General features: G+C 52.0%; 2 protein-coding genes across 2 annotated transcripts in view; one reads left to right on the top strand and one right to left on the bottom strand.

Moving 5' to 3' along the window:
• OLFM2 (olfactomedin 2) overlaps positions 1–1,316 on the top strand; it is a 43,644-nt gene extending 42,328 nt beyond the window's left edge. Inside the window, exon 6 of the mRNA XM_063112586.1 lies at positions 639–1,316. Within this exon, the coding sequence (XP_062968656.1) occupies positions 639–1,316 (678 nt within the window). The remainder of the gene's footprint in view (positions 1–638) is intronic.
• Positions 1,317–5,723: 4,407 nt separating this feature from the next.
• On the bottom strand, positions 5,724–19,052 carry PIN1 (peptidylprolyl cis/trans isomerase, NIMA-interacting 1). The gene is made up of 4 exons (XM_063112269.1): positions 18,957–19,052; positions 16,746–16,961; positions 7,191–7,301; positions 5,724–6,310 (listed from the first exon to the last, which is right to left on the bottom strand). Exons 1-4 carry the CDS (start codon positions 19,012–19,014, stop codon positions 6,201–6,203), a joined length of 495 nt encoding a protein of 164 aa, XP_062968339.1. The 5' UTR covers positions 19,015–19,052; the 3' UTR covers positions 5,724–6,200.
• Between the last annotated feature and the right edge of the window lie 6,701 nt (positions 19,053–25,753).

The following is a 25,753-nucleotide window of genomic DNA, read 5'->3' as shown; positions in this document are numbered from 1 at the left end:
CCCTGGACCCCCAGGGATTATGGTGGTTCAACCGATTGGTTGGTTTAGGAATCAGACTTGGATTTGCATTCCAGTCCCACCACTGTGGGCAGGTTCCTTAATGTTCTGACTCTAATTTCTTTATCTTCAAAATGGGCATGATAATGTCAGCACTGAAGTTTTTAAGATGCTTAGCTCCATAGTAAGGGCACTCCTGAGTGCTAATTAACATGATGATGCTGATAACAGAGAAGATGATGACATGCTGGTCATGTTGTGGTTACAAGGGTTACTCATGAGCAATGAATTTAAGTGACCTCTTATCACCCAGTGGCTATCCAGTGACTACCCACCATCCAATATCCAATAACCAGTGAATTCCTGGGCCCCAGGGAGTCCCCAGGGAGTGCAATTCTCCCTGATCTTTTGGGATCAAGTATCGTCCACTTAGTGTCTGTTTTAAGACCAAAAGCACACACCGGCCAAATGATCCCAGTCAGTGGGATGGTGATTGGTCGGGAGTGGTCAGTGGAATCCCCATGACTAATTACCGCTTAGTGACTGTTGATCTCCAGTGACGATGGCTGATTCCTGAGTGGTTGCTGGGACCCTGGGGCCATTGTCAGTGACCCCCCCTTGACCAGTGGCTGCTCTTGTAGGTCTGGTACATGGACGGCTATTACAAGGGCCGACGGGTTCTGGAGTTCCGCACTTTGGGAGACTTCATCAAAGGCCAGAACTTTATCCAGCACCTGCTGCCCCAGCCCTGGGCGGGTACGGGCCACGTGGTGTACAACGGCTCCCTGTTCTATAACAAGTACCAGAGCAACGTGGTGGTCAAGTACCACTTCCGCTCACGCTCCGTGCTGGTGCAGAGGAGCCTCCCGGGGGCGGGCTACAACAACACCTTCCCCTACTCCTGGGGCGGCTTCTCCGACATGGACTTCATGGTGGATGAGAGCGGGCTCTGGGCCGTGTATACCACCAACCAGAACGCGGGGAACATCGTGGTCAGCCGGCTGGACCCGCACACCCTGGAGGTCCTGCGGTCCTGGGACACCGGCTACCCCAAGCGCAGTGCCGGCGAGGCCTTCATGATCTGCGGCGTGCTCTATGTGACCAACTCCCACCTGGCCGGCGCCAAGGTCTACTTTGCCTATTTCACCAACACGTCCAGCTACGAGTACACGGACGTGCCCTTCCACAATCAGTACTCCCACATATCCATGCTGGATTACAACCCCCGCGAGCGGGCCCTCTACACCTGGAACAATGGCCACCAGGTGCTCTACAACGTCACCCTTTTCCACGTCATCAGCACCTCGGGGGACCCCTAGGCACTGCTGTGGCTCGGGCTGCTGAGGGTCCTTCCCACTCTGCCTGTGTCCCTTAGAGTTTATCATTGTCTCTGTCACGCTCTCTCTCTCCCCACCTTTTGGCCGAGTTTATTCTCTGCCTGTTTCTATTCATGCATTTTGTTGCTTCTCCTTATTTATCTCTGCTTTTGATACTCCACTTTTGTCTTTCTGCCTTTTTATTGATGTCCCTCTGTCTCTTTCTGTTTATTGATCTGGCTCTCCAGTTCTCTTTCCGTCTCTGCCTCTTCATCTCTCAGTTTCTCTCTTCTCCCTTTTCTCCTCTTTGCTTCCCCCATGGCTCACCCCTCACTTTCCACCCTCACCCCCAGGAGTTGAGTGCATGGATCTGTTTCTTTTTTATTTACACTTTTCCTTTCTGGGTTGCCGGAATAAACAGGACCTTTGACGTTTGACGCTTCGGTGGCTCTGTGTGTCCAGTGGAGGGGGTGGAGCTGGAGCTGGAGGCTGAATCCAAGCCTGGACACCCATCTCTGCTGGGCCCTCTTTCCAGGACTCGAGCTTAAGTGTGGCGTGGGGGGCATGGAGCTCAACCCTCCCCAGGGCGAACTCCTGGGGGAGGCGGGGGAGGAGACCCAACCCAAAGTTGCTTTGATCAAAAGCAATTCGTTTAAGGCCGGCCCGTGACTCACTCGGGAGAGTGTGGTGCTAACACCAAGGCCACGGGTTCGGATCCCATATAGGGATGGCCGGTTAGCTCACTGGCTAAGTGTGGTGCTGACAACACCAAGCCAAGGGTTGAGATCCCCCTTATCGGTCATCTTTAAAAAAAAAAAAAGCAATTCATTTAAAAGCAATTTGATCAAAGCAACTGAGGACTCTATCACAACGATGAAAATTGGACACAAATGAATATTCCCCAACACTGGCTCTTCGCTCATTGATCATTCTGGTGGATCCATGAGTTGTCTGGCCATTTTTTTAATGGGATTTTAACAACTTCGCTGCTTTTAAAAATCTGGGTAGGAGAGGGTGGGGGCCCCAGTCAAATTGTTTCCCTTTTCTTTTTTCTTTGGCTTTGTAATTTCAAACATAGTTTTAAGTGAGTCATGCCTCTTCTGAGTTAAGGAATAAGGAAAAGCTAGAACCCATCTACCTGGAGGAGACTTGAGCAGGGATGGACTCTGACCTGGGGACCAGAGCTCTTGGAGGGGAAGGACAGGCAAGACTGGAAGTACTGGAGGCAGGAGGGAGGCATCATCAGGGAGTCAGGCAGAGACTGAAGAAGTAACCAGAAGCTAAGTTGTCAGCAGCCTTAGAGATCAGGCTAAAGGCAGGGCTGAGGGTCACAGAAGGGGAAGAATAAGATGAGGGCTTAGCTTTAGCCAGATCTGCCTGGTGGCCTTCGAGAGACGGTCTGGAGGGGTGGGGGTGGGGAACCGTGAGGTGTCACAAGGATGAGGGACAAGCTGGAAGGAGTACAAGAAGGGTGGAGAGTCCCCCCGGGTTTTCTCATCTGGACACTGATGGCAAGAACAAAGATAGTGAGGGGGCAGCTCAGGGCTGACCCCCGCCCCCCACATTGGCCCCAGTGGGTGGTCCCTATTGAATCCAGAGCAGGAACTTCACGCAAAGAGCCCCACAGGCCCAGATCCCACCCTGCTGAGGCCACCCGGGAGGACATTCTCCCCATCTCTAATTAATGGCCTCCTGATTAAATCATCTCCGCTCTGTGCTGGCATTTCCAGGAATTCGGATATTGGGGCCATATTGGGAATGAAACTAATGAATAATAAATGGGACCATCTAATGCACTCATTTAAAACCAATTTTTAAAGAAATCCTCAAGAAAAGCAATTAATTTCTATTTAAACGAACAAGGTTGACATTGAAAAAGAATTGATTCCTGGATTAGCACATGGAGAAGCACTTTTCTCCATACCTGCTAAAAAAAATGAAACCAACCAAAAAAAAAAAAAAAAAGGCACAGGGCTGGGAAACTTAGAATATCTGTACCTCCCTCCCCAACTTACATGTATTAGGAGGCCAACCTCCAAGGTAAGGGGCAGGTGGTTCATCAGTCTTGGATACAGAATCCTCTTTTTTTTTAAAAAAGATGACTGGTAAGGGGATCTTAACCCTTGACTTGGTGTTGTCAGCACCACACTCTCCCAGTGAGCTCACCCGCCATCCCTATGTAGGATCTGAACCCACGGCCTTGGTGTTATCAGCACCACCCTCTCCCGAGTGAGCCACGGGCCAGCCCCCGGAATCCTCTTGAGTAAGGTGGAAAACCGAGGGCTGCTGAGTTCAACAGCCCTTGTCCAAAATGCACTTAGTCCTGGAGATCCATATTCTCACACCAGGAGCATCACAGTCCTGGCACTCTCTTTCACACACACCCCCATTCTCTCTCTCTCTCTCACATGCACACAGGTGTGGCACTTCTTTTGAGTTTGTGGCTTTGGCTCCAATCAAGCATAGGCAAGACTAATACCCCTGTCCCCCAGGCCAGGATCGTCTATGCATGTGTGTGTCTCAGCTGTCCACTGCTAACTCCCCTCTCATCATGGATGTGTACCTGGCCACACAGGGAAGCCAACCCCCATCCCGTGGCAGTTGCACCGATTCCGAGGTGACCTGCTCTAGTCCTGCCTGGTGTACAGGGCGATGAGTGGAAATCAACTGACTGGGGCAGGGCCTGGTCTGGGAGGTACAAGAGAGGACTGGACAGAAGAGTCCACTGTTGCCGTCCTAAAGGCCTGGGATTTACATCTCTGACTCCAGGCAGGAGGTGGGGGGTGGGCATGTACAGCGGGGAAGGAAAACCACAGCTACTTCATGATGAATCACCTTGACACTGAGTGGGCTCCAGGGGCATGTTTATCTAACAGTGTTGTTCTTATCTGGGTTTTGGCCACTGCACAGAGTTGAGGGAAGGAGGCCCAGAGGGGCAGGTGTTCACACCCACACGGGGGGAATCCTCATGTCACACAGGATACATAGAAATAACCAGAGTTATCATTATCACTCACACACGTGCACGCACACACGGGTAAATGCCCAAAGTGATTGTGCCACAAAGCCCGTTTCTTTGCTGGCCCTGCACAGACAGGATAATGCACACCCCTCCCTGGCAGCATCGCAGAGGAGCAGGAGCCCCTGGGGAGATCCTTCCCCCGGCCCTTGGTGTTGAGTTGGGACACAAGGCCCCTTCCCCACCTTGGAGCAGAACTCAGCAAACCCTCCTGCCTTCCCAGCTACTCATGTCTGGTCCTTCCCGGGGACTCCGTTGTACCAGAGGGGTGTGATTGCTTCCCAATCCCACCCAAGTGTTGGTGCAACATTGTGCCTGGAGGTGTAGCTAGCCAGCCACCAGCCCGCCAGTGCTGAGAGGAAACTCATTAAACCTTCCTAATGACAAACGCTCTGGCAGGCAGGAGGCAGGCGGAGAGCAATTGCTTCAGAAACCGGCCAGATGGGAGTAGGCTCAGGTGACTGTTCATGAGATTCAGCCCTGGTGGGGAGAGGCTCTCTCGGAGTCAGGCTTCATTTTGCTTGGGCCCCCACGCCCTGCTAACCTGCCACCCCCACAATCCTGGCTGGTCCCCATCAAGTGGGGGGGAAGGTGAGTGGGCGGGTGTGACCATGTCTCCACCTAACAGACTCACAAACCCCCTCACTGAACTGAACCCCCAGCCCAAGCCCTGGCTTGGTGGACAGGCAGGCCACACGCACAGCCCCCCATGCTGGCAGGGGTTCTCACCCCAAGGTAAAGGGAGGACCTCCCTGACACCCGCCACAGGAATTCCCTCTGCACCAGGACAGCCACTGGAATCTGCATTCCTCTCCCCAGTGCACCCCACCTCCATGATCCCTGGTCTCAGATGCGCCTGGCAGCAGGCCCCTCCCCTCTAGTATGGTGGGGGGGGGAGGCCTGCTGCCATGGTAACAGCATCTGCAGAGGGTGCTGGGTCTGGTGGCTGGACCCAAGACCAACATGCCAGAATTGCTCGCAGTGGAAGGGAAGCAGGCATCGGAATGCCAGGCATAATTCATTCTAATTGGAGAGTGGCCCGTGTGCATGGGGTGTGGGGATGTGCAGAGGACACTCAGGGCTGAGAAGCTTCAGCCTGGCCCTACCAGGATTCCCCAGCCCCACCCTCAACCTGCTGAATGGAAAACTGTGGGGTGCGGTGAGGCCCCTGCATCCTTGAAGAGGACCCAGAGCTGGCCTGGCACACCAGGGTTGACAGCCGCTGGGGCTGGACAGTGCCCCTCTTCCCTGGGAGACAGGCTGCTAGGGCTCCCCAGGCCCAGGAAGAGGGGAGGCTTCCTGGGGGAGGAAGCACAGCTTGCACACCCAGACACTCAGGACAGCAGGCGACAGTCCCAGCAGGGAGGAAAGGAGACTCAGGACAGCAGAGCAGCAGTTCCGGGTTTAATGGAGGGTGCACGGGCGCTGCACTGCCGCTCAGAGGGGACCCGCAGCCAGGAACCCGAGCGTTTGCTTTTTGTAACTGAATAGAGGAACGTGGCATAACTAAAAAAAAACAACTCAAGGCCCCCCTACCCGCCTCAGGGACCTGGGGGGACACGGGTGGCTCAGCTGACTAGGCCTTCTCTTTGGGACAGGTCACCCCTGTCCCCCCTGGTCCGGAAGCCTCCCCACCCCCACTCCCTTCTGAAGTCAATTCCCTAAGCGGGGGTCTGGCAGGGACAGCCCCAACTGGAGGTGGACAGGGAGCAGGGACCCCAGATTCCCCAACCTGGAAGAGCCTTCCTCCCAGACATTTGGGGAACAATAAATACTGTGACAGCAGCAGGAGGGGCACCCATCAGCCGGCTGGCAGTGGGGGAGCCAGGGTCCTGCCGCCTGCCTGCAGGCCTGGGCTCCCACGCCCCTCACTCCGTGCGCAGGATAATGTGGATGCCGGAATCCGTGAACACGGGCCCGCTCATCTCCCCCGTCCGCAGCGCGAACGAGGCGTCTTCAAATGGCTTCTGCATCTGACCTGGGAACCGTGAATAGGGAGAAAGGGAGGTGTCAAGGCCGGCAGGAGGACGCAGGGCAGTGGGGGCGGCAGATGGGGCTCCCACCTGCGCCAAGCCTCACACTCATCCGTCACCAAGTTTATGACCCTGTCACGGTGTGGTGCGGAGCTGTGGCTCAGCTGGGGGGTGGCAGGGCCATTAAGGAGGTCCTGGGAGGCCGGAGAACAGCTTGAAGGATGGCAGCTTGAGAGCCACCACCGTGTGTTTAGAGGCATATTTTGGTGATGAACCCTTCTCCCCAGGCCCACTTCCCAGCCCCTGCTCTATTATCTGTCCCAGCAGCCTCCTCTGGTGGGCAGGCAGCCAACAGTCCCTTGCTGGCTCCCCACCCCCACAGGTGCTGGCTCCTGCACATCGCATCCCTACCCCACCCTGAGCCCCTCCCTGCTGTTCTGTAGACCCCATGGATTGACGGGGGAAAAGAAAAAGGCCTGGTCCCTTCTGCTCCCCAGTTCCCACTGCCCTGGTCAGACAGGCCTAATCTCGGGGCTGCCGATCTGACATGCCTCGCTTCACCTCTGATTTCACCTGTGAGAATCGGGCAGGGGATTCTGGAGGACATGCCCTGGAGCACTCCAGGAACCCCAGCCTTATATCCACAACCAGAGGAGAGGCAAATGACAGATGTGCCCACCTTGAGGAGCCCACAGACCGACCCCCGAGGGGGAACGACACCAGGAGAAAGGCTCTACACCTCCCTTGTGCCACCCCTGCCCTGCTCTCCCGTCCCCAGCAGGGCAGCCTCTGCAGCCCTAGGGAGGGACAGTGCTGCCACCTAGTGGAGCCTGGAGGCCTGTGCAGCCCCAGCTCCTCCCAGCCCACACCCGGTTCCCTGTGCACCTCTGCTGAAGGCACCCAGGTCTCCCCTGGCCTTGGCTGAGCTGCAGTCGCTGAACTGTGAAGCCAGAGACTCAAAGTCCTCCTCTCCCGACTTGATCTTCTGGATGTAACCTGGGGACACAGAGGAGGGGGAGAGCACATCAGGGTGGCGGGGTTCAGAGTGGAGGGGAGAGCGGACCTTCACTCTGACTCCCAGAAACACACGAACACGCAAACACACTCCCCACAAACCCCTTCTCCCTGCACATGCAGTCGCACCTGTCCTCACTCGAGGCCACGAAGAGATGCCCTCTACACACATGGACCCATTGAGTGTGCCCCTGCCATCCTTACAGACTAGACAGCCATGTTGGGCATAGACAGCCATGTTGGGCCTCACACAGTTGGTCACTCTCTGCCCCAGCACACGCACACACACACAGTGATCTCCCACCCCGCCAACACACACACACACACACACACACACAGTGATCTCCCACCCCGCCAACACACACACACACACACACACACACACACACACACACACACACACACAGTGATCTCCCACCCCGCCAACACACACACACACACACACACACACACACACACACACACACACACACACACAGTGATCTCCCACCCTGCCAACACACACACATTTGACAGACACACACACACAGTGATCTCCCACCCCGCCAACACACACACAATTGATAGAAAACCTACGCCTAAGCCCCAATAGGGCGGAAGAGAGCAGGACATGCTGGACCCCCCTGAGGCCTGAGGGTGGGAGGGACAGTTGTCCAGAGGGTTAAGGAGAAAGGCGGAGGACCAGGGCACAAGCCCAGCTCTGCCACAGCAGCTGACAACAGCCAATGGGCCTCAGCTGTCCCACCTGTATAAAGTGGGAGGCCCAGCTAGGCACACACTGGGGCACTCAGAAGAGACCCTGAGGTGGCCAGGGCAGGGCTCTGCAGAGGAGAGTCTTCAGTCCCATGTACCATGGCCCCAGAGGCAGGTGACATGGCTCTGCTATTCTCCTGGACAGAGCTGGACGTACTAGCCCTCTGTGAGGCCCAAACCGGCTCCAGCAGGTCATGACTCGCCCAGAGGATCACAACTCTCCTGCAGGGAGGGAGGCCAGGGCTGAAGCCAGGAAGGGGAAGGATGACTCTGAGGAAAAGGGGCTCCTACAGAGGGCACGGGACGGCAGCACTGAGCAGGAGCACACTGTGGGAGGACTGCGTGTGGTGTGTGTACATGAGATGTGTTCGGTGTGAGTATATGTCTGTATGCGTCTGTATGCATGTGGGTCTGGTGTGTGGAGGGTGTGCACATGCATGTGGTGTGTCTGGTGTGAATGTATGCAGATGCGCTGGGTTGTGAATGTGTGTGTATATGTGGTGCGTGTATGCATGTGGTGTGTTTGGTGTGAGTGGATCAGTGTGTGCATGTGTGTGGATGGGTATGCACGTGTGTGGTGTTTGGTGTGTGTGTGCACATGCGTGTGTGGTATGTGTATGGTGCGTGTGCGTATGAGGCCCACTGGCACATGCATATGTGTATGCACAGGGTGTGTTTGGTGTGAATGTGTGGTGTGTGCATGTGATGTGTGTGTGGTGTGAGTGTGCATGTAGTGTGCATGCATGTGTGTGGGTGGGTGTGCACACACGTGTGGTGTGTATGCATGCGTTGTGTGGTATGTGCATGTGGCGTGTTTGATGCAAGTGTATTGGTGTATGCATGTAGTGTGTTTGGTGTGTATCAGTGTTTGTGTGTGCATGTGTGTGCACGTATGTGTGGTATGTGTATGCATGTGGTGTGTTTGGTGTGTGTGTGGTGTGTGGGGTGTGGTACATGTGTGCACACATGTGTGGTGTGTGTATGCATGTGGTTTGTTTGGTGTGTGTGCTTGTAAGTGGTGTATGTGCATGTGGGTGTGTGGTGTATGCATATGCACGTGGTGTGTTTGGTGTGTGAGTGGTGTGTGTGTGTGTGGTGCATGTGTGTGTACGTGTGTGTGGTGTGTATATGCATGTGGTATGTTTGGTGTGTGTGCAAGTGGTGTGTGTGCATGTCGGTGTGTGGTGTACGCATATGTACGTGTGTGTGGCGTACGCATGTGGTGTGTTTGGTGCGTGCATGTGGTGTGTCTGCTGTGAGTTGTGTGTGTGCAGGTTTGTGGGTATGTGGTGTACGTATATGCACCTGTGCGGCGTGTGCATGTGGTGTGTTTGGTGTGTGTGCATGTGGTGTGTGCACATGTGGGTGTGTGGTGCATGCATATGCACATATGTGGTGTATGCATGTGGCGTGTCTGGTGTATGCATGTGGCGTGTCTGGTGTATGCATGTGGTGTGTCTGGTGTGTGAGTGGCATGTGAACCAGTGTGTATGTGCACATGCATGCACACTCATGCTTGTACCAGGTATGGAGCAGCTTCCAGTGCCTTCCTGAATCCAGGCAGCCCCTGAGGTGGGCAGTTGCTGGTGGGCCAGAACCTGCCATTCCTGTCTTGCTCTCCCCAGCTGTCCTGGCACACAAACACATGTCCCTGCCAATCTCCTCCCTGGGCCCACAGGCGCAACCGGAAGTAGGCTCCGAGAGCAATGGTCCCAGAGCCCTGGAGCAGCCCCCTGGGCGAGCTGGGTCTGCACTGCCTTCCCAACTTGCCTCGCCGCCACTCTCAAGGAGGCACCATCCCACGGTGGCAGTTCTCTCCAATATGAAGGTAGGCTAGACACAACTGCTGCTGGGTTTCTGTCACCCTGACGCTTCCACCCTCTGCTCCCATCTGAGCATGACACACCCACTGGTTGACGTACCCTGTGTAAACATTGTTGACACACCCACCCGGTGTCTGTATGAGTGCCACAGGGACACTGCTGGGTGATATCACCAAAGTTACAAGGCCCTGGTACCCAGCGGTGTCTGCCTGACATGGGGCCGATCCAAACTTCCTGGGGGCTGTTGGCTTCAGAATCCTGCCTGACTTACTGGCTACCAGCCACCATAATCCACCTGCCCGGAGCCACAGTCAAAATGGCATGACCGTGAGACCTTGACAGACATCACTTGCTGTCACCGCTCTCCCTTCTGTGTGGACTGAGCGTCCCAGGGAGGAAGCTGCCCCTGCTCCTCTATGCTCTGCCCATCCATGTTGCCCTGGCCTATATGTCTAGTTAAATCTGGCTGTCACTGCGAGGCACTGCCTGGTGCCTGTACACACAAATGGTGCCATACAAGGCCCACCCTCCACTTGGACGGCACATTGCTTCTGCTCATAATGCCTGTCTGGTTGGAACCCCCTGGGGGCTGCTAGGGGTCTCCTTGTTAGACGCATCCATTGGTGACTCCAACCTGGACTGGTCATCCTGCTCCTCCTGCTCCTCCTCTCCCTGATCTTCTGAGTATCTCCTCGGCCTCCTGAGTATCACCTGCCCAACATTGGATTCCCTTGCCTCTCTCTTTTGCCTGGACCACGGTAAGCTAGCCAGGGAATCCTGACTGCACAGTGCCCCCGGTACCTTCACCTGCGGGCCAAGCCCAGCCCTGAGCCCTGTGCAAGTATCACGCTGCATCCACCAGCAGCCGTGGCCATAGCCACAGGGATCCCCGAGATCAAACAGCCTTCCCAAGGTTCACACACACGCAGTGTGCAAGCCACGTCAGCCTAAAATCGAACAAAAGCCATGCTGGGCCCCCCCCACCATTCACATCACCCAGATCTGCCTCTGACCAGCCAGATCTCTCAGAAAAACATTCTGCTTTGATGAGAGCCTGAAATGATTTTTTCCCCCCAGAAAAATGCTTTCTTCCTGAGTTCCCCTTCCTAGAGGCTGACCTTCAGGGGTCAGGTCCTGTGCATCCCCTCAGCTCAGTCTGTACCCACCCACACCACGAAGACGTCCCTACCAGTCCCGCACTGCCCTCCCTCCCCACTTCCTTTCCCTCCAGGCCTTTGCCTAAGTGCCTCTTTCTGCCTGAAACTTGCCTGCTGTCCTCTAGTCACCCCAGGGAGCCTTCCCTCATGCACTGGGGGCCTCTCCATGGGTGCTGCAGTTCCCACTGTCCTGTCTGTGCCTCTGTCACCTGCCTCACAGTGAGAAGACAGGGGCTGGGTCAGCCTTGCTCACTGCTGCACCTCCAGCTCACAGGGCTCTGCAAAGAAGAGGTGATCACTGATGTTTATGGAACTCAGGAATGAATGAGACAGAAATAGGCCATGGAGGAGGGAGACAGAAACCTACCACTGGTCTTTGGGCAGAAATGCCGGAATCTAATGCCTTTTCTGCCTGAACCTTGGGTCTCAACACTGAGGCCAGACGTCCCGGCCCTCCTCCAGGACCACGCCCCAGCCTTGCCTGACCACACCAATACCATTCCAGGAGCTGGTCGACCTATTGGATCGCTTCTGGGCATTCAGGAGCCCCTGAAATTATATGCAAAACAGAATAGCCTCTGTCTCTGCTGGCAGATCCAGGCAGGCCTGCTCACAGAAGGTCGGCAGACTTGTGGGGGCTGACTGGACTCCAACTGCTGGGTTCAGCTCCCAGCTCGGCCGCTCCTAAGCTCTGCGAGGCTCGTAGGTGACTGCCTCTTGGAGCTTCCCTTGACTGGCCTGTAAAATGGGGTAACAATAGCTCCCTCCTTGGAGGGCTGTGAACAAGGAACCACTTAGAAATAGTTGGCACATAACAAGCTCTTGACAGATATGAGCTGTCCATCCATCTGGTATGAACTGAATGTTGGCGTCCCCCACAAATTCATATGGTGAAGCTGAAACCCCCAGTGTGACTGTATTTGGAGATGGGCCTTTCGGGAAGTAATTAAAGAAAAATGAGGTCATAAGGCTAGGGCCCTGATCCAAAAGGATCAGTGTCCTTGTAAGAAGAGACACCAGAGAGCAAGAGCTCTCCACTTGCATGCTCCGAGGAAAGGCTGCGTGAGCACACAGCAAGGAGGCGGCTGTCTACAAGCCAGAAAGAGAGCCCTCAGCAGGAACTGAATCAGCCAGAACCTTAATCTTGGACTCTCAGCCTCCGGACCTGTGAGAAAATCAGTTTCTGTTGTTTAAGCCACTCAGTCTATGGTATTTTGTTACGGAAGCCCTGATTACTTAAGGGTTAGAGAGTAAACAAAAAGGTTTAGAAGACGAACTCCCTGCTCTGCCTCAGCAATCAGTACGCTGCATCCATTGTTAAGCTGCCCAGGCACCACAGAGGAAGGGCCTGGCCAGGGAAAGAGGTAAAAGGATTAGGTTTGCCATCTAAGAAGTCCCAATATCCAGCAAGAGGGGCCCAGAGACCCACCTGAGGCCAGCAGGCTGGAATGGTCCCACCATCCATGACAACACCAGGCCAAAGGAGTTCACTACCCCTCGGACTTTGGGCATGGGTGTCTGCGGGGTACTGCTGCTCATATCCTGGGTCTTCTTGGGACCCTCAGGCCCTGGGCACGTGGACCCCCGGGGGGGGTCAGGGAGCAGGCAGGGAAGGTTTCTCCATGGCCTGGCTTCCTTAGGCAAGGACACCAGTAATGACATCCAGCCAACCCTCAGATCTCTGACAGCATCTGGCTGCAGCCCAGCAGCTGCAGAGGAACCGATGCTGGAAAAAACAATGAAGCCTCAGCAGAAAATGGGGAAGTGGTGGCTCTCACTGTGGGCAGTCTGTCCCCTCAGGGCAAAGGGAGATCACCAGACCTAAATGGGCACTGATGAGACTCAGGCCCAGGCTGCCAGCTGGGGAGTGTGCTGCCCAAATCACGATCTCCTGATCACCTGGAACAAGCCCAAGATGGGGGAGAACATCCACTTTCATGGAAGAGAACGCGAGGCCCAGGTGTCCAATGCTTGCTGACGTTGCCCATGAGAATCTGGTTACTGAGTACAACACAGATGGGGCATCTCACTGTGTCCTCCTAATGACCCACAAGGGGGCATATCCCAGTCCTGTCTCAGGCAGAAGGACACCGAGGAGAGAAAGGTGATGATCCAAGGTCATTGCAGGGTCTGCATGCTGAGCCCACCAGACCTCCTGTCTCCCTGCCCAGAACTCTTTCCATGGGCTGTGGGGTAGCAGCCAGGGCAGTCTGGGAGCAGAGGGACTGTCCTGAACCCAGCTCCCCCACCGCACCTGCCTGAATGACCAAGGTCATGGCTCCATCATGTAGATAGCAAGTGCCTGACACAGAAGACACTGCTCCTGGATCTCCACAGCCACCTTATCCCCATTCTACAGATATAGTAACCAAGGTTCTAAGAATAAAGACACTTGGTCAAGACAACACAGCTGACACCAAAATCTAACCCTGTGCAACCCCAGAGTGGGCCATGCTGGTTGTGACCTCACTTTGCCTTCTCTGGAACACCCTACCCTACTCATGTAATCCATCACCAAGTCCTCCTGATTTGGCCTCCTAAATCTCTCTAGAATCTGCTCCCCTTCACTTCTATCCTCACCCCCAAGTTCAAGTCACATTGCTTCTAGCTGCAATTACTCCCACAGCTCCCACTGGGCCCTCCCAAGTAAGCATCTACTTAAACTTAGGCTGTAGGGCCCAGCTGCTTACTAGGCCCACCCCCCAGACATCCCTCCCCAAGGCCCAAGCTGACCTCAGCACTCCCTAGGCCCCCACCAGCCACAGACTTGTCCATCCTAGAGACGGGTGGCACCCTCACCTGCCACGCCCAGATCTGTGCCCTCCTCATTGTCCCCACCTGCCGTCTCTCACCAGGATCACCATGAGCATCTCTGTCTTGAGCCAGCTGCTCTGCTCACCCCCAGGCCCTCTCCCAGCTGCTTCCCTGGACTGCGCTTCTTCCCTTTACCAGTGATGTCACCTCCTGCTGCTCCATTTCCAAATGCCCATTATTTCTTGCTCACTCTTACAGGGTCTGGAAGCCTCAGGCTTTCCCCCACCCACTTCCTCATCTTCCCTTGGTGCAGCAAGACGCCCCTCACCGCTTGACCACTGGACCCAGCCAGCCTGAGCTCTGGGCCTTCACATTCCAGCCATTTGGATCTTTCCTGAATGCACAGCACCACTGGGCCCCTCTCCCCACCACACACGGCCACGTTTCCTGCTGCCTCCAGGGTGGAACCAAACTCCTTGCCTCCCTCAGGGCCCTCCTCAAGCTGACCAGGACTTGCCCTTGGAGGGCTTCACACCCCCACTGCCCCCTGCACAGCCTTTCTCAGATCCCTGGCTACATCCCAGTCCCAGGCATTTATTTCTGCTCTGTCCTCTGCCAGGAATCCTTCTTGCTTTCTAATAGCTCATGAAACAAGGACCAAGGTGTGAGAGCTCACTCTGGGCCAGGCTTTGTGTTGGGGGGCAGGGAGAAAGAGATCCAGTCTCTGCCCTCACAGAGCTCAGGAGGCTAGCTCTTTAATCTGCCTTCAAGATTCTGTGCAAAAACTCGGCTCCTCTCTACGATGCTTACAACATAGCAAACTAACCGGTGCCATTTATTGTGCCAGACACTATGCGGGGTGTGAGTGTATGGGTGTGTGTGTGTGTGGGAGTAACATCCTCCAGGCCAAGTACTGGACCAAGTGAAGTAACAGTAAAATGACAGCCAATACTGGCTAAGAATGCACTCAGGGCCTAATAATAACAAGAACAGCAATCCCAAAGACCGCTAGCAATTACAGAACATTCACTAGATGCCAGGTGCTGTTTGGGTCCTATTATTACACTACAATTTTACAAGTGAAAAGGATGGAGGCTCAGAGATGTTAAGTCACTTGCTCAAGGTCACACAGCCAAGACTTGGCAGAGCTGTATGGGACCCAGGCTATCTGGGCATGGGTGAGACTGGTGTGGGGGGTAGGAGCAGCCCAGGAGGGTTGTGGGGACTCTGGCAGGAGAGGTTGAGTGGATGAAGAAACCACACCTGAGATCCAGACCAGCACTGTCTGACAGAACTTCCTGCAAGAATGGAAATGTTTTATGTCCCCACCGTGCAAGATGGTAGCCACTGGACACCTGAATTGTGACTAGTGCAACTGAGGAACCAATTTTTAATAGCACTTACTTTTAATTAATTTAAATGGAAATAGCCACATGTGGGTAGTGGCAGCCATACTGAGCAGCTCTAGACCAGGGGTCTGCAAACTATGGCCCACGGGCCAAATCCTACCTGGTTTTGTAAACAAAGTTTTATTGGCACACACCCACAACCATATGTTTGCATATGGCTGCTATCGAGTTACAAAGCATAGTTGACAGAGACTGTACGACCCACAAAACCTAAAATATTTACCATCTGGCCTTTAAAGAAAGTCTGTCACCCCTGCTCTAGACTGGGGGGGGGGGGGGGACAGAACAGAGTAGGGAGTGGCCTCCTCCATCAAGTCAGAGTTAAACTACCAACTCTGTTAGCTAGTTCTGCACTCCCTACCTTTCTGACCTCCCTCTGGATCCACCACATGTGACCCAGGCCCTTGTTTGTGGAATATACTATAAAGCAAATGTACCTCACAGGGCCTGGTTTTCCGAAGCCTTGCAATTTCAAATATTGACCTTGTGGAGGACTGGAAATTTTCCTCAGGCTATAAAGTCTCTGTTGCAAGATAAGAATTGTAGCACAGCAAGGTTGCTGGCTCAAGGACAGACTAGTTACTGATTGTTATGTAAAGATACTGAGAAATTGCTGTAAGATCACTTAATTGTCTACTGGAATGTCATCTGGCTTGTTTCACTGAAAGTTACCAGCCTATATTGTTAAACTATAATCCCACCTATGCTCTCTTCCTGTAACTTCCTGGTCTGGAAAATAAATGCAGAAAGAGAACCCCAATTCGGGGTTAATTTCCCGAGGAAGGGTTGCCTCTCACTGGACGGTCCCAGGGAAGTTAACCACTTTGGGACTGCTCAGAAGAGATAATCCTTTGTGGGTCCATCACCCAGGGGAAGTGGGGTGACAAATCCGTGGGGGGAGAAGCAACACAAAGCAACACTTGATATTATCATTAACAACAGCTCCCATCGACTGAGGGCCCACTGTGAGCCACATGCTGCCTCATCTCACTGAATTTTCACAATGGCCCTCAGAAACAAGTTATATTGTGATGCCCATCTTACAGAGAAAACTGAGTCTTGGGGAAGTGATGTGAGTCCCCAAAGTCACAGAGCTCACAAGGGCACAGCTACCATCTAACCCAGGTGTGAGGGCCGGTCCGTGGCTCACTTGGGAGAGTGTGGTGCTGAGAACACCAAGGCCACGGGTTCGGATCCTATATATGTATGGCTGGTTGGCTCACTTCAGTGAGCATGGTGCTGACAACACCAAGCCAAGGGTTAAGATCCCCTCACTGGTCATCTTTAAAAAAATAAATAAACAAACCCAGGTGTGCCAGACCCCAAGGCTGCATCCTCCATCCTTATGCTGGCTCACCCTCAAATGCCTGATGCGAAGAAAAAACAGGCAGAGTGAGCTATGATCATGCCAACACCACACCTGACAGCGAACGAGCTGGGGTGGAGGGTCTGCTGTGACTTCTACAAGGCCCACTCTGGTCCATCTGGGAGAGGAACCACTCCCAAGATGTTGCCCCTTGCCCTGCTCACCATTGATCAGCTCCAGGGCCTCCTCCTTGGTCCGAGTGATCTTCTCCTGCCGCCAGGATGAGGGCCGCCTTGACTGGCTGTGCTTGACCAGCAGGTGTGAGCAGCGGACCCTGGTGGGCTCCCCCTGCCCGTTTTTGCCACCGACACCACTGCTGTTGCTGCTGGGCCGCTCCCACTGGCTGGCATTAGTGATGTGATTGAAGTAGTACACTCGGCCTAGAGGGGAGGGCAGGTGTGAATTCAGCAGGGGCTGTGCTCACCGGACACTGCCCTGGGCCCCTGACCAGAAGCCAGGATAAGGGACTGGCTTGTGAGATGCCTTCATTCAGCAAATCCACTGCATGTCCACCGTGTGCTCTAGAGACACAGGCCAACCTGACGGGATACAGTCCCTGCCCTTAGGGAGCTACCATTCTAGGTGGGGGCAGACAAGCAAATAATACAAGATAACTTCAATCACTAATAACTTCAAGGAGGAAAATAACCCCAGGTGATGGAAGAGAGGAAACTAGGGAACAGGGAGTGGCTCAAAGCATGCTCTTGGCAGCCCCACCGCCTGTGTTCTAATCTGCCACTTACTCATTGTATGATCTACCTTCCCTGGGCCGCAGTTTTCTTACCTGCAAAATGGAGATAACAACTGTACCTGCCTGTAAGGCTGTTATAAGGACTGAATGAGTTCACACATCAGTGAAATGCTTAGGACAGAGCCTGGCACACACTAAAAGTGTGATGACTTATTTTCTCCATTGCATAGATGACAAAAGGAGGCCTCACCTGCTGCATCTCTGGTAATGTTTCCTGACTGTTTACTCTGCTCCAGGCATGACAGGGGGAGGCAAAAAGTGTACTCAGGTGCATCACATCCAAAAGCTCTGCTCTTAACCCCTACCCAGTGCACTGTGTTACAGAACTAGGAACCAGCATTACTGGGGGCCAGAGCTCTGTTACCCAGCCACTGAGGAACATGCAGGAGTAAAGAGTGAGAACAAGATGCTTGAAGTAAGGATCCAGTAAATTCAGGGTGTCACTCCAGGGCTGAGAGTTTGCCTGGGTTACATGGATTGTCAGCCATGAAGAAGGCTGTCAGGGTCAAGCTGAGCAGAAGTGGCAGGTATGGGCCCAGAACTGGGCAAAGCATCAGATTTATGCTTGAGGTCCCAGCCACAGTCTAGGGAGCCACAGTCTGTGGGCGAGAGCACAGGTTCTGAGGCAAATCCAGCTGAGCCACTGACTCTAAAACCCTGGCAATGGCCTTGAACTCCATGACCTTGTTTTCTCATCTGAAGAATGGGGGTGAAAGAATGAGGCCATTACACCTCATGGGGTTAATATGGAAAGTCGATGCTCCAAGGAGGGCTACCGGCACTCAATAAACGAAAATTATTACTGCGACTGCTATTACTATGGGCTCTGGAGACAGTAGAGTGACCGGGACCTACCCAGGATACTGGGCCCACTCCTCAAGAGTTTGTAGGGACAGGGGGCTCTGGAAGCAGACTGAGTGAGTTCTAACTCGGCCACTGAAATGAATGATCTTGGACGAGTTCCTTAAGTTTCCTGGCCTCAGTTTCCTCAATTGTAAAATGGGAATAACCACCTACCTCCCAGAGTTGTAGAAATTCAGAGAGAACTTAAACACTTAAAGAGCTCGGCACGATGCTTGACGCAGACTTAAACGTGCCCAATTACTGGCATTATTACTGCGTCTAAGCCTTACATCGAGCCCAGAGCACAGGGGCCGTCCTCAGGCAGAATATCACCAGCGGATATCGCAGACTCAGCATTAGGTACGGATGGTAGGGGTGTTAGTAGACACAGGTCGTGGAACCGAGGCCGGGTAACACCCTGGGGCTCCTATCTTTGCACAATATTAGGGTGGCTCCCTCCCAGGGGTGCCCCCGGGGCCCAGCGGATGCAGAGACGCTCCCCCAGGGCGTCAGGCGCGTTAGGCTGAGAGGGGTCAGCCGGGCAGGGCAGTGCCGCGGGGCTCCCCGGCCCCCTCACCCGCCGCGCCCCCTGCCTCAGTTTTCTCCGGCTTCCCGGCTTCGGAGGCTTGCAGCCCCCACGGGGCGGGCCGGGGCCGTTACCCCGGGGACGACGCGGAGAAGTTAAGACCCCACGGAAGGGAGACGGCGGTGCCGCCGCGCCCGAGGGGCGAGCTCGAGCCCTGCTCCCGTGGACCCGCCCCAGCCCCGATCCCCGCGGAACCTGAGCTGCGGCTCATGCGCTTCTCCCAGCCGGGAGGTAGCTTCTCCTCGTCCGCCATCTTCCCTCCTGCCGCAGCGCCCGATCCGCCTCCGCCGCGCCGCCTGTCGCCCGCACCCGCCCGCCACTCCGGCCGATTGGCTCAGCGCGTCCTGCATCGGGCCTGGAGGAGGCGCTCATTGGACGCCCCAACCGTCCGGATTGGCTCTCTGGCTCCCTATTGGGTAAAAGCGAGGGCGGGCGGGCCCACGCATGGTTTTTCCCAGGCCCCGCCCCTGGTCGGCCTCACCCCGACCCCGCCCCTCTCTGTCCTCGGCTCCTAAGTGGTGGGGAAGGGACGCGAGCCCGCCCTTCTTAACGTCCTTTAGCAAGCGCCAAAAAAGTCCCGATCCCTTCTTGGCTCCCTTCGCCGCAGAACCGGTCCGGACAAGATACAACCTATTGATTGGCTGCTGCAGCTGCAATTCCCGCCTTCTCGAGGCGTTCCCGGGTGGTCCGCAAAACCACCCCGTGCGCAAGCGTCTAGCTGATGTGGAGGTAACGGCTGCCCGCGAGGTACCTGGGAGAGATGGTGCTGCCTTCGCTGTTGCCATAGCAACGCCGTTGCCTTGGAGATGAGCAGCTAAGAGCCCGAAACCTAAATTTGGCTCCTCTATCCTCCCTCTTCCCACCTGTTTCCTCCAGATGTCTAAAAAGGCCCCTTTTACTTATTTATTCTTAAGATAAAATGTTATGCTATGTTTATTTCTGCATTCAAAATTTTACATAAGGGAAAAAGTTTTTTTTATTGAATCATAATTGATTATACATATTTTGGGGGTTCAATATTGACATATGTTGATCAAATCAGTATTACTAGTACATATATTGTTACAAATTGTACTTATTCTTTATGCCCCTTGTCCAATCTCTCCCTCTCTCCCTCCCCCTCCCCCATCTAATTACCCTAGATTTCTTCTCTCCCTCTGAAAGAGTAATGGTTACTCTGTTGATTTGTTGCCTAGATGATCTGTCCAATGCTGAGAGTTGTGTTCAGGTTCCCCAATATTATGGTAGAGCAGATGCTGCTTCTGTCACTCTGGAATGGGCTTTGTGGAGAGACATCCTCTTCTTTTCTTTGGTCTCTGCTGGTGACTGTCCTTGTGTCAGTGCACTCCAGTGGCTGGTGGACCATCTGCGTGGTGGCTATGACATCTAGCCACTTTTGCAGCAGCCGTGGTTACTGTGGTGGCTGCGGTGGGCCACCCACATGGAGGTGATGTTTTTGGCATGCTCCTTGGCGCTGGTGGTGTGTCTGGTTGTGGGGGTGTCCGGTCCCCAGCTCTATGCCTCAGGACCCCGGTCAGGCTCCAAGGTGCTGGCGTTGTGCCTGGTTGTGTGTGGGGGGGGGGGTCCAGTCTCCGGCTCTATGCCTCAGGACTCATTGGGCCCCAAGGCACTGGTGGTATGCCTGGTTGTAGGAGGGGGTGTCCAGTCCCCAGCTCTATGCCTTGGGTCCCCAGTCTAACCATTTCCCTGTGCGACTGACCCACACACCTTTCACATCCTTTGGAACCTCCTTACTTCACTTATTCCATCTCAGTGTGGCTCTTTCCTCCATCCTGGGTGACTGGTGGGTGCTGGCATTGCCACTCAGATGAGAACACAGGAGGAGGTGTGGGTGGGAGGAAGATGAGCTCAGTTTGAGCCTATTTAAAATAGAGTCTGTGGAGTCCATGGGACACTGGGGAGGTGGATGGGGACCCAGGCTGGGAACTGTGGGCTGGAGATAGATATAGGAGTCAAAGATATGGGAAGAGTTCAATTAGAGTTCAGCTATAGCATGGACCCTTATGTACAAAAAATAAGGCTCAGTGACAGAACTCATAGGGATACATGATTAGAGGCAGGATACAGCAGGTTAAGAGCACTCTGGAGCCAGACTGCTTGAGTCCAAAGCCTGGCTCTGCCACCTGCCATGACCTTGAACAAATCATTTAACCTCTGCGCTCAGCTTCCCCAACTGCCAAGTGGGTATAGCAATAATACATACTTCTTCTGTCTGATGTGAAGACTAAATTAATTAATCTTTCTAAAGCACTCAGAACAGTGACTGGCCCATAGCGAGGATATGTGTTGGCTGGTGCTGTTTTCTGGGTGAAAAAAGCAAGTCATAGTACAGCATAGCAATTACAGTATGGATAAAAAACCCCAAATAGTATGTGTATGAAAGCTTAACAAAACTAAAAAATCAACAGGAAACTAATGAAAAAGAATGAATAAATCATTAATGGGAAGAGAGCAAATATATAAAGCATAAAAAAAACAAGCCAGGACTGGTCGGTTAGCTCATTTAGAGTGTGGTGTTGGTAAAACCACTGTCAAAAGTTCAGATCCCAGTACCGGCCAGCCGCCAAAAAAGAAGAAAAAGAAAAAAGAAAGGAAAGCTGCTGAACAGTATGAGTATTAGAGTATGATTCATTATCGGTGACATAAAAACTACAGGTTTTATGTCACAGAAAATTTCTGGATTCATTCAAATGTGTTTGTGAATACCACTGGTGATGCAGGTGAAGAAAGATATGAGAAACTTAAGTTTTAATATAATATTTTGATTTTTTAAAAATAAGCATGTATTAGTATAAGAATAACTTCCTTTTTTAAAAGATAATTTTAGACTTAGGGCAGAGTTACAAAAGCAGTAGGAGTTTTCATGTTCCCTTCATCCAGCCTTCCCTATACTAGCCTCTTACATGATAATAGAACAAAGGTTCTCATCCACGAGTGATTTTGTTCTCCAGGGGACATTGTCTTAAGACATTTTTGCTTGTCACAAATGGGGGGTAGGAGATGCTTCCAGCATTTAGTATTAGAGACCAAGGATGTTGGTAAACATCCTGGAATGCACAGTCCCAACAAAGAATTATTCAACCCAAAATGTCAACAGTACCAAAGCTCAGAAACCTTGCCACAGAATAATTATCAAAACTGAGAAATCGACACTGAGAATACTATTAACTAAACTACAAAGTAGACTCCCCCCACCCCCACCCCCCAGGCTTTTCCACTGCTGTTCTCTTTATGTTCCAGGATGGTTTTGCCTGATATTTTCTTATGCTTAGATTGAGGTTATATGTTACTGGGGAAGGATATGACAGACACCATGTACCCTTCTCAGTGCAGCCTAGCAGGTGGTCGATCGTATTGAAATACATTACTATTTGTATTGAAGTATCTACTGATGCATAACAAATTATTCCACAATTCAGCAGATTAACATTTATTAGCACAAAGTTTCTGTGGGTCAGAAATCTAGGCACAGTTTAGATGGTGTCAGCAGGAGTGGTTGTTGCCTCATCTGAAGGCCTGACTGGGGTAGGATCTGCTTCCAAACCCTAGTTTTAGAGGCTGGGAAGTCAAAAGTCCAGAGACCACATCTGGTAGAGGCCTTCCTCTATAGAGTAATGCAGAGTATCACATAGTAAGACTGGGCCAAGCAAGAGTGCTAACCTTCTCACCCACTCTCCTTATAAAGCCATCAGAACCACACCCACGACCATCCATTAACCATCAACCCACCATTCTATGAATGGATCAATCCATTCGCTAGGGCAGTGTCATAATCTAATCGCCTCTTAAAAGGCCCCACCTTTCAAATACCATTAATTGGGTTTCCCACCCTCTTAACAGGGTTACAATGGAGATTAAGTTTCCAACACATGAACTTTTGGGGCACACATTTGACCCAAGGATGTGAATACAGGATGTGGGGATCATTAAGGGTCATCTTGGAGGCCACACACCATACTTGTGATAACTTTGATCAATTGATTAAAGGCAGTATCTCAACTTCCTATTTTTCTCTTTGTTATGAATAAGTACTGTAAGGGAGATACTTTGAGACTATGCAAATATCCTACTTCTGCTTAAACTTTAAACTTTTTTGGTGGCTGTCCCTTACCTTGGTGTTACAACACCATGCTCTAACCAGCTAAGCTAACCAGCCAGCCTAAACTTTCATCCACTAATTTTAGCATCTACCAGTGCATCTTGCCTACAGCAATGATTACTATGGTGCTCCAAGGACGATTTCTTATTTCCTTCTTTCCTTCTACATTTATGAATTAGAATTTTTCTGTAATGAAGAGTTGCCTCCTCTCCCCCATTCATTTACATATTCAGTTATTGATATTAGTATGAGCTCCAGAATATTTATTTTATTCTTTGGGTTATAGTCCAGTACTATCATTTTGTTGCTCAAGTTGTTTATGTCCGTCGGGAATTCTTTCACAGCCTGGCTCTTATGCTCTTTCAGTATGCTCCCATTCTTTTTATTTTATTTTTTTTTATTTATTTTTTTTTTTTTGTCGTTTTTTCGTGACCGGCACACAGCCAGTGAGTGCACCGGTCAGTCCTATATAGGATCCGAACCCGCAGCGGGAGCGTCGCCGCGCTCCCAGCGCAGCACTCTACCAAGTGCGCCACAGGCTCAGCCCCATCCCATTCTTTTTATTTCAGCACTTGTACTTTCTGGCACCACAAAATGCTCCAGTCTCAACTTATATTTTCCTTGCCCGAGCCCTGAAACCAATCACTTCTCCAAGAAATCCAGGTTCCTTTTATTGGAGAGTGTTATTTAGAAACCAAGATCTGGGTATCAGGTATGCTCAGCACTACTGAAGGATCACTGGTCCATACAAGCCATTTCCATCACCATAAAAATCCTCCTGTACTGCTCTTTTTTATAAAAAAGCAAAACAATTAAACAAAAAAATCAATAAAAAATTAATTAAAAAGACAGATAATTTACATTGAAAGATACCAAAAAATAAAGCATAAAAAGCAAGATGTTGAATGGTATAGGAATATGACAGACTGTATCATCCCCATTGTATAAAAACTCTAGATTATTTCAGGAAATTTCAAGATTTACTCAAACATATATCATTCTACCAATGGTGGGAGGAGTGGTGTTAAAAGTAAGAAACTAAATTTTTGACAAAAGATTTGGATTTTTTTTTTTGTAACTGGCTGGTATGGGGATCCAAACCCTTGTTACAACACCACTAACAGAGCTAACCGTCCATCCCTGGGCTTTTTTTTTTTTTTTTTTTTTAAACCAGCATATTAGCATGGTCATCTTTTAAAAATAAAACTGAAGTTTATCTAAATGCATTGAAAAAGGCCTGCCCTAGGAGAGAGAACAGGTAAGGCGAGAAGTTTTACATTTAGCCTTCTATGCTGATTTGTTTTTTTTTGTTTTTTGTTTTTTTTAAAAGATGACCGGTAAGGGGATCTTAACCCTTGACTTGGTGTTGTCAGCACCACGCTCAGCCAGTGAGCAACCGGTCATCCCTATATGGGATCCGAACCCGTGGCCTTGGTGTTATCAGCACCACACTCTCCCGAGTGAGCCACGGGCTGGCCCCCAATGCTGATTTGAAATTAAGGAAACACCTTGTTAAATCTGTCATGTAATTAAAATTTTTCTTTTGTTTATTTTTAAATAGACAGGTAAGGGGGAAACAGCTATAAGTGTAGGAAGAGCAAAGGTACCAGGGGAGACATTTCTGGCATGTCAGGAGCAAGCAGAGTCCTAGAGACAGCAGGGAAGCCATGGGAGTGGATAGGGAGGTAGCTAATGGAGACCAAGGAGAGACCATCCTCAATGAGCTACAGGCCAGCAGCACCCCAGGCAGCGGGCAGGTCCACCTCCCAAGAAGCTTGGTGGTGAAAGGCAGGTAGAAGGCTGTGTGGAACTTGTGGGAGGGGAGGAGCAGCTGGGTCAACACAGGAGAGGGAGAATGGATGGAGCATGGTTTTGCATGAGGCCCTCGAGAAGGGCTCCAGAATGAGGCTGTGCCCAGGTCCTTCTCCTGCTCTGTGAGAGGATATGGCCAAGACAGACACCAGGATCTGTGGCCAGGGGAACAGAGTTAGGGCATTTGGTCTTCTGTCTACTCACACCTGGAGGAAGAAGACTGAGGACAGCTCATAATCCTATGTGCCAGGCATCATGCAATTTTAATTGCACTATCACATTGAGATATGGGTACCAGCATGGTGCCCCTTTTTAGAGGAGGAAACAGGATCAGAGAGGCTCACTTCCCTGAATCCCATTGATAATGATCAGTCTGGATTCAAACCCAGTTGCTCTGACTCTCGAAGCTGGGCTCCTATAGCCAGTGCCACACTGCCTACCTGTCTACTACGATCTAATTTTTGTCTTGAAAAGAAGTGCCAGGGGCTGGCCCGATAGCTCAATCAGTAGAGCGTGGTGCTGATAACACCAAGGTCAAGGGTTCAGATCCCCCTACTGGCTAGCCACCCCCCGCCCCCCCAAAAAAGGCCAGGAACTGTGATATGGAAACATGCTTTACCTCATCTACACTTCACAACATGCACTTACACTTACAAAGCAGACATTAAGTAAACACGATCACTTCCAGTTTGGATAAGGAAATGAAGGCTTAGGGGGAGGCTAAGTAACTTGCCCAGGGTCACTCAGCTTTTGGTGGCAGAATTGACATTCCACCCACGGTCTGAATTCAGAGCCTGTATTCCTAACACTACATCTACTGTCCCTACCAAGACTTCTTGTTCTGTTAGGATGACAATATTCCCACAGTCTCTTGACCTTTACATACCCACAGCAAACCCCAGAGCTCTGGGCTCCCACTCTGCTGGTCTTCTCCTCCCTCATTGATCCAGTCATTCTGAAGCTTACTGAGCAGTTGCATACTGATGGTATAGTGACAACCAGATAGACACCAACCGTCCTGTCATTAGCTAGTTCTCACCAAAAGATGGCAACAACAGAG

The sequence above is a fragment of the Cynocephalus volans genome, chromosome 10, assembly GCF_027409185.1.
Source record: "Cynocephalus volans isolate mCynVol1 chromosome 10, mCynVol1.pri, whole genome shotgun sequence".
In the NCBI taxonomy this organism is placed as follows: Eukaryota; Metazoa; Chordata; class Mammalia; order Dermoptera; family Cynocephalidae; genus Cynocephalus; species Cynocephalus volans.
The sequence above is the reverse complement of the archived record's forward strand: the minus strand, read 5'-3'. Positions and strand labels throughout refer to the sequence as shown.